At 35.2% G+C, this 9,489-nt stretch overlaps 1 protein-coding gene across 1 annotated transcript in view; it reads right to left on the bottom strand.

The window, feature by feature from the left end:
* Positions 1–2,786: 2,786 nt before the first annotated feature.
* OPA1 (optic atrophy 1 (autosomal dominant)) overlaps positions 2,787–9,489 on the bottom strand; it is a 56,864-nt gene continuing 50,161 nt past the window's right edge. The window contains exons 30-31 of the mRNA XM_009883370.1: positions 4,052–4,129; positions 2,787–3,587 (exon numbers count right to left, since the gene is read on the bottom strand). Coding sequence (XP_009881672.1) covers positions 4,065–4,129 — 65 coding nt within the window. The 3' untranslated portion in view covers positions 2,787–3,587; positions 4,052–4,064. The remainder of the gene's footprint in view (positions 3,588–4,051; positions 4,130–9,489) is intronic.

Below are 9,489 nucleotides of genomic sequence, written 5' to 3'. Positions count from 1 at the left end.
TATTTCAACATTTCTCAACTGAAGTGATGAAATCTCTTGCATTTTTTTTAAATCCAATTGTTAGGAGCTACTAAATTGCACTTAAGATACACAAAAATTAAATTCTCTAAACTTCAGCTTTGGAAATACACCATAACTCAGTTTAGGTTCAAATATACTCAGTCAAAAAATTGATTAATATATCCTTGATGGTGAAATAGAGCATACCCGTACGTTTTTAATAACTATGCACTTCACTTGACATTTTCACCCTCTAACTTATCTCCGCTTGCTTTTGACACTGTGACACATTTCCAAGTTTTTCAGCTCTCTCACAATCTGATAATTTAGGATGATGTTACTAGTAACCACTCAGAAGGAATAATTCTGGACATTTGAGAAAGCCCCATTTGTAACCTTCCCACGAAGAAGTGACAGAAAACCCACTGGCTATTAATATTCAAACCGTGACTCATTTCATGAAAACAAGAAATATCTTACCATATCTACATGATAGTAAAGAACACGCTTTGGAAATGAAATATCCATTTATGGAATAATTATGTTTACATTTGCTGATCCCCTCTCTAATCTCAAAAAGCCACGGAAATTACAGATCAGTCTTTCCTCCTTACAATAAATTACCTTATGCAGAATCCGAAGGTAATATACGTAACACAAAAATATCCTGAACTTGTGCAAAACATTTTGGAATAACATACTTTTCAGTATCACATGAATTTTAGAGACAGTTCAAATAATTGTGTTTACTATCTACACATTATTGTAATAGTCAGCACACCTTCTTATGCTGCTTAACATAGCCACAGTTAACTAACTAGTAAGAGAGTCCTGCCAAGGAGTAATTTTGAAGCACTTAAGCCCATCTTTACTTTTGTTAAGTGATGCTAACTTACTAGTGAGATAAGCATAACTTGCCATAGCTCTTCTTTCCTCTGAACTTAACATAAAATCCTATAAAAACCAGCATAAAATTACCTGTTGCTTATTTGTCAAGACCATTTTTGGTTAGTTGAATCATGAAATCAAGTTAATGATGAAGTTAATCCTTCACTGATCCTAACATGCCCACGTCTGCAATTTAAGCTTTGTGGAGCAAATATGCAGCACCTTCAATACCAGTTTTACAGTGAATATTTTTTTTCAATTGATTTTGTAAAATTTTTCTTCAGCTAAAAGAAAAAGAAAGAAAAAAAAAGTAAAAGATATATTCCTGAACCCATGGGTTGGTAAGCTGATTGCTGTGTAATTCTCAAACCCAGTGTCCCAGTAAGCACATTTAGTTTAAATGCACCTGAAACTAACTCTCCATAACCAGCCTTCATTTATACTTTGAATATCAGTTGATTATCTAAACCTCCAGAGAGATAAGCTTTCAACATAACTATTTTTCATAAGACATCTTTGTCTAAATGTATTAAATAAATGGTAAGGTAATCCTTAATTTATAGATAGAAGATAACACTTAGTAGTTACCAGTAACTTGGTGCTGACACAGCACTTCCAAATCAGACATTTTAACATCATTAACAGTATATTTTTCACAATTTAACAAATGAGAAGGCCAAAGTGACTTCTGAATCAGGTGCAATAGCACTGTGTTCAAAACCCACATTTTATTATTCCTTCAGTTACATTTTTATTCAATAAATACCTAGTTTTCATGGAATACATCATGCTAAGTCTTAGATGAGCAGCACAGAGAAGTTGAAACTAAAACTACAGGAACATCACACTAAGATGAACACTGGGCCACCGGATGCGACATTTTGCAATACTCATATTACACAGAGGTTTCAAACAGTGATCTGTAGGTAAATGCAAAAGTTGTGGTGCTTTTTGTATTTGGGTTTTTTTGGTTGGTTGGTTGTTTTTTTTTTTTGTTTTTTGTTTTTTTTAACAAAGAAGGATTTAACACAAGTACAGACTTATTTCACTTGCTATACAAGCTAAGGGCTCTGCCTTCAGACTTGTGCAAACTTACATTTCTGAAGTTATCTTCAGAGAATGATGATGACAAGAAGCCATTTTTTCATTTTTCCGTTATCAAACACTCATTTTCAGGAAGTAATTTTAAACAGAAAATCCCAAAACATTCAGTTAGATCACCTTGAAATATTTAACCTTTCAACACCATTTTATGAATAGCTCTACATCAACTTTTTGTCCACTTGACTAAATATTTTATGTTTGAACATTTGGGGAAAATCTTACCAAATTTTGTATTGTTTCCTCTGAGAGCAAACAGAAACAGTATCTGTTGGAAAATATCCAGATTCCTCTCTTAATTGCCACCCATCAAAAAAACAGCCTTTTCAAAAGGGAAAAATAAACCTATGTCAATTTTTCAATGTACATAATCAGACAACTGCAAAACAAACTTTTTCAGGCCTAATATCTTCTTTCACAGAAGTATTCAGAAGCACATCCAGATCATTTGTGGCAAAGTGTGGGCAGAAAAATATGGTGGTGATTAATCACCAGGCACCTATGATACAGAGCCTAAATCACGCTTAAATGTGTCAGAAGTGACATTTCTATGGCAAAACTGAAAGGCAGTAGAAGACAGACTACTTACTATTTTTCCTATAGCGAATGACAGAAGTCAAATGGGTGTGGAAGGACCTTGTGGATAACATTCTTATAAAAGCAAATTTGGTCTTACAGTAGATATTAGAAAAATGAGACTAATCATATTTTTCCTTTTTTAGTTAAGGAGGTTGGACAAGTTGGAATTCTATGGAGTATCTTTACACATTTCAGATGTACTCGATCAAGTTACTCTGTACCTATGGTGAAGGGAGGAGTTACCAGGGAAATCAGAGTCTGTGCAATCCCAGAAATGAAATGTAATCGGCTATGATTCAAGAGTAACAACATATATTAGGAAAGAACGGGTAAGAGGAGCAGCTGTTGACATAATTTCCTGAGCCAAACCTTTTAAGGTGTCAGTGAAGAGCAGTCTGTACTTTCATTTGAAAGCACTACAGGAATTGCTTGGGTGATGTCTCTCAAGAGTTTAGGAGTTTAACAAAATCCACAACTTCCTCTCAAGATCTCAATACCACGCTTTTAAATCCGTACCAGAGCGATCAGAGAATGCTTCAACACAGAGCATAACAAATACAAATGACATTACTTAGAAGGTCATTTTAATGTACATACAAATACTAAAACTTTATGTCGAACTCCAGGGATCATTTGCAGGCAAGAAAATGACAACAGATAAAATCATTTTATGAGTCTGATCCAGCTTTACCATACAAGACAAGTGTCAAAAGTAAAAGCTTTTTTTCCTTTCAGGAAAAAAACCCAAACTTAAATGTACAACTTCAGCACGCTCCCAAGCTATCTCATTGACACACAAGTCAGATTCTTCTGTCATGTGCACATAGCTTCAAAAATTAAAAAAAGCAGGTGGATTTTAACTGAACTTCTCAATCCCATGAGACATTATTTTCTTTGTCCTCCATCATTTCAGGATGCTCCCCAAAAGATAGGAAAGAGAATGGGACACAAAAGCCATTTCTATTCAGTCGTCTTTGTGCAAGGTATCCTGGAAAAGGCTGCATTCTTGTGTAAAGTTGCTGTTGAAACAGAAAGGAGGTTATTTTAAAATGTGTGCAAATATATGACACCACTGAGGCTTATGTTTTTGAGAATTAATATAGAAGAAAGAAATTTGGAAGTTACCCACATGCAAATATTTTTGCTAACAATACACAGTGCCGTTAAGGAAAAAAAAGAGAATAAAAATGCTTTTATAGACAAGAAAAGTGTTCCTTTAATTTTGATTCCAGCTAGTTATGCCTTCTTTCTCTTAACATAGCTGAAATTAATGAACTGAGAGTAATCAAATAGCCTACAGTGTTTCACAATATCTGAATAACTAGCCAGTAATTGTATTTCTACTAAGTTTCATATCTGTTATAGCATAAAAACTGAAAGTATAGCTCTGCAGATTAGAAGCAAGAAGCAGCAGCAGCCAGGCACTGGAATAAAAAAAAAAAAAAAAGCAATTTTCACAAAGTCTGTATGAAAACATGATTACCTGCTCGAACAATCTACTTTTCTTGATGGAGGGCTTCTATGAAGGCTTCAAGTTTTTCCTGGATTTCCCGAACTTTTTCTGGAGGAATTAGAAAGATCACATTCAAATACCTACTACTAAACTGAGGACATGCCCAGAAAGAAAAAAAACCACCCACACCAAAAAAACAACCCAAACCTGCAAACATGAGCAAAACCTAATGCTGTCATCAGTATTACCCTATGCGTTTAGCTTCCTAATTCCAAAGATATAGAACATTTTTTCTATAATAAAAGAACTTCTACAAACATATTTTATGATTATCATGCTAATTTTTCATAAATTTACCAAATCAATCCAATACTAAAAATGCTGTATTTCAAAAAACAGAAGTTTCCATTAGATCACGCACAGCAGAACACCTGTTACACATAGGGAGTTGCTACCTTTTAAATAATGCCCACTAATCCTTTTCTCTTTCAACCAAATATCTTTTTCTCCACAGCAAGTGTCACAAACACTACTAATCATTCTAAAAAGAGTTGAAAGCTAGTGCCCTTTCAGCAGGGAGAATTTCAGGGAACCAAACTTCAGTATTCAAGATACCTATTCAAAAGGGCATGCACAATGTTAAGAATGTTTAAAACTTGCACTTTATTTCCTTGCATTTCAGTAGTAACCAGATGGATGTGGGCAGAATCTTATTTTATATAAATACTAAAGCTGGGAGGTTTTTTCTCTACAAAAACATGACTTGAACAAAACTACAAATAGTCACCGAGAATCAAAAGGCAACGTTGGGAAAAATTCAGGGGTTTAGGCATTTTTCCACTCTTTTCTCAATTCCATACAACACTTGTCATCATATAACCTATTTGATTTATTAAATTGCTTATGAAGCAAGATTTAGAACATAGCTGGAATCCAAAGCCTGCGAGATTTCCTGCTTCTCTCTCACCACATCCTCATTTGAAGCTCCTTCTGTGTGTGATTATAGCCATGAAAACACACTTCAGAAATGTGAAGGAACAGGGGGAGAGCAGTAGGACAGACAAAAATAAGTTAGATGAGCATAAGCACAGACAATTTTTTTTCCCCACTAAAAATACTATTGGATTAAAGCCGTATGTACCCCTATATGAGATACAAGGTTTGAGGTGCTTTTCTTAAAAAATTATTTATTAACGTTTTCTTCTCTTTAGCAACACCATATGCTATAAACTTGCTTTGCTGAGCTGAAATAACAGCAAAACAGAAAGAAAAATAAAACAACCAGCCTTAAATAAGATACTTAAGCATGAGTGGAAAACAAATCACAGACCTCCAAAGAGGATGCTGTAAGAATGTAGATAAGGGAACTAAAAGTTTCATCCAGTAACAAAGTGACAATCCCACAGACAGTTATGAAATCCCTTTGAGAGTAATTATAATGATAACAATAATAAAAACTCAACAAAACCCTGTAGTTCTGTTGTAACAGAAGCACAGAATTTTAGTTAGCATTTGAAATAAAATATGGAAAGGAGTCCACATGAGGACAAAGAAATCTCAAACTCGTATCTTTATCATGCAGTTTTTAGGTGCCAAAGGGGGCAAGCCACTTATACTGTCAACACTTCAGTGTCCTCGTCCCCAGTGGTGCGTATCTACAAACACAGATGTACAGTGATGCTGAATCACACTCTGGGTCCTAAAGAAAACACCAAACAACTTTCTTGAATTTCAGCTGATTGTTTTTGTTTTTTTTTTTTTTTTAAAGTACTTTGATATTAAATGAAGACTACAGTCAGTGTAAGGAAAAAAGCTGTATCTCGGAAGTTAAGAAACAGCAGTAGCTGATTTTTACCAGGAAAAAAATATTAGTAAAATAAATTTAAAAAAAATATCCTCGATTCAGTCCAGCAGAGAATCTTTGAAAGCTGCCAATGCAAAAAAAGTAGTCCCATGATCACTTCTCCTTACTAAGCACATTCAAAGTGTTTTCATTACTGTCTTTAAATAAAAAAAGAATACGTATTGTTTGTGTGTCAGTATATAAACCTCTTGTGTAATGAAAACATTAATTCTATGGCATTTATTCAGGCAACTATTTAGCTCGGCTTTCAATACTGATGCTCCATGTCTGTTTACAAAATTAACCTTTGAAATAATGTCCTATTATCCTTGACAAAGTTGACATATTTTTGGAAATTATTAATCCTGGACCTGACTCTCCAAAATGTGCAGCAGTTGCAAGTGATAACTGGAGATTAGATCTCATGACCCAGAAGATCTCTTCACGTTGTGCTTTCAATAGCTTTATTTTTGATGTGATTTTTTTTTTTAATTGCTACATGCTTTCCCCAAGCATGTTCTTTATATTGATCAAGCCATTAGACTCAGTGAAAGGCAGATTTAGCAGTATTAAATGCAAATATTTTCCCTTCTCAACCTCTTGCTAATGAAATATTCCAGTCCTGAAAATTAATAGCATCAGCAAAAATCTATAACTATTATTTCACCCTTAAAAAAAAAAAAGGTTTGTGCCAACAAAATCTATTTTAATTTTCTGATTAGGGCATATTAAAATAACAGGATAGCAAACGTGTATTACACCAAAATATACTGAATCAGCTGTGTTTGCCCAGAGAACAGACATGCTAAAATTGCCTCTGTATTATTAGCACTTTATTAGTTTTTATACTTGGACTGAATTGAAATGATTGCTTAACTGTAATAATTATGAAGTCTTGAGGTAATTTAATACTTTGAAAAAACACGCTGGCTATTCTTAAAAAAGAACAGTTACAATGACTGCCAAATAGCTGCAATTACTCATGCTATGCCCTGTACTCTTAGCAGCAGTAAAGGCTTTTGCAGCAGCAGACCCCAGCCAACCTGCAACGGTTTCCCACAAGTCCATTCTGTAGCAGAGAAGCAGTCTGCTAAATTGGTTTACTTTTTAAATAGGCTAATGACAGAGTTAGGCATTTACACAACACTAATCTTAATAAACCAGTAAATATAAATGCTCGGGCGGAACTCCTCTAATGAGTGCAAGAGCAGGGTCTGCAGTTCTGGGATAAGTGCCCATAGCTTCATCAGCACCATGTGACACCGCATTTGGGACAACAATTAATTGTTACAATTCGAGTCAGATGTTACCCGTCTTTATTCGGGGAAGTTCTCTCCTCTGTGAAATGCAAAGCTGTGTACCCACATTTGCAGGGTTTTGATTGCCACCTAGGTCAAAATATTAGTGACTTACACTTGCAAATTATAGTACGTTTTGGTTTGAAGGTTTATCGACACGCCAAACCCAGAACACCATTTGGGTTTCAGATAAAAATACTTACTATGTAAGTAAATTGAGGGATGGACAAAGGTGACCTGCTGCTCTAAGTTTTCTGATACTGTGTTTTTTCCATGTACGAGCAAGATACAGATTAAAAGCATTCAGCTTGCTGGCAAATTGCTTTTGTAACAGGCTGAACTCTCCCAGCACTGTTACACAATGCTCCAGTATCACAGAAGGCTGTTAAATTACTACACTGTTATTATACCATACTGCAGAAGTTTACATGTATACTATCACTGGATTTTAGAAAGTTGTTCTGGTCTTTGGTAGTTTTAATGAAGTTACAAATACATATTTCTTCCAGCATCTGTTAAACAGTGATCAAAAAAATCAAATTAAATCAACGAAGAATAACTGTAACTAAACCTTTTTTTCCAGCTTTAGCACAGTAAAATTCACAGTCCTGGGGGCAGTGAATGGCTGTTCTACTTCCCATTTACCCCGTGTTTACCTAAAAGATAATCTAGTTCATACATCAACTTATTATGCCTCTTGATCTAGTAATGAATATTCCCATAATCCTCCCTCCATATCCCATAAAACTTCACTGTCAGAATGAGGAAATTCTTTATTCAGAGGTCTTGAGATCCTCATTCATGCTCAGTCTCTCCTTATCTCCATATGAAATGATATTGCTACCCACTCTTTTTCTTTTCATTAATCCTGTGATCCTAAATCTAAAAGGCTCAAAACCAGACTAATTGATCTGTAATTAGGATTTGGATACACTGTGAACACAGAAAGACGCAGCCACAGATAAAAGTTTGCTTTTCCTAATATCATAAGCCGGTCAGAAGGGAAAGCCCTGAAAAACTCAGCCTCACAAGGAGTGCCTGCTTACGGATTGCTGCCTTAGAAAGTCAAGCTTATCTACTAATCAACAGTGCAGAAGCTGGGAAATCACTGCTAAAATGAAACAGCTGAAGTAAGTTATCAAATGAATCTCCTGAGGTAAGGCCAAATAATCTCAAAATAATATTAAACACAAATTACAAAATGAAAGTACATTACTGATTTATTGCAATTGTGCTCTAAGTAGCAAAAAAAAAGTTTTCTAGATATTTTCCAACTGCATTAATTGGTTTAATAAAAGATGTGGCCTCTGCCCAGAAGACCTGTCTTGCTTATGTTTCTGAAGATAATTGAATTTTGAGACATTCAAGTCATATATACTTACCTATAAAAACCCAATGGTTTTAGCACAGAATTTTAAAGATGGTCAAGTCTGTCTGTGCCACAACCGGGAGAAAACTGCACGAGTATTTTAGACAAATCAAAAAGCTTTTCCTTCTCCTGTTTACAAGTTTGCCCATATGACATCAATCTTCAGTTGCAGCATCAAGAAAATTTGTAAAGTCTTTCTGGACACAGATCCATCTTTATTTTTTACTTTGATGAAACTTCTAGCATGAAACAGCCACAATAAAAATGTGTTAATACCTCATTACAAATCCCGCTGTTCTACATTAAAGTGATCTCTACCTCCAAGTAATGTTTACATGGCTTTGATATTTGAAAGCTCATGGTTGTTACTCCTTTTACTCTGGATTGTGCTTAGACTTTAGTCCCTTTTTTTTTTTTTTTTAATCTTCCTTCCTTTCTTAATCCCTTCCTTGCCTATAAACATTCTCGCTGCTTGCTGTGCTACTTCTATGTTATGGTTAATTAAGCATAGCGGCAGAAATGTTGAATTTACTACTGTGAATGCATCATCTTTCCTCTAGTAAAAAGGAAAGCACAGTCTGTAGTCAGATTTCATCTGAATGCCCAGAAGCACACCACTAAAAAGTGGAAATGTCGACCCACAGTTTCCTATTGAAAGTCGAATTTTAGCTTAGGGCTACCAAAGACACAAATCCCATAGTTATATACAACCCCCTACAACCAGTCAGGTGGAGAAGAGAGAGTGTGTGTGTGCGTGTGAAATAAAATCATCTCTTCGGAGTTCAGCCTTTCGTACCATATTCCCGGATTTTCTAAGCTTTACTACTTGTTGAAATAGTATGAGGCAGCACGCTCACAGCCACTTCAAATAATGCCCCAGAAAACAGCCTTTCCACACTCAGTTACAAGACCTGCATCAACATGCTTTCTCATGTCACACACCACCACAGCCTCACAG

This window comes from Charadrius vociferus, unplaced genomic scaffold (genome assembly GCF_000708025.1).
Source record: "Charadrius vociferus isolate BGI_N301 unplaced genomic scaffold, ASM70802v2 scaffold214, whole genome shotgun sequence".
NCBI classification, from domain to species: Eukaryota; Metazoa; Chordata; class Aves; order Charadriiformes; family Charadriidae; genus Charadrius; species Charadrius vociferus.
This window is presented reverse-complemented; position numbering and strand designations above follow the sequence as displayed.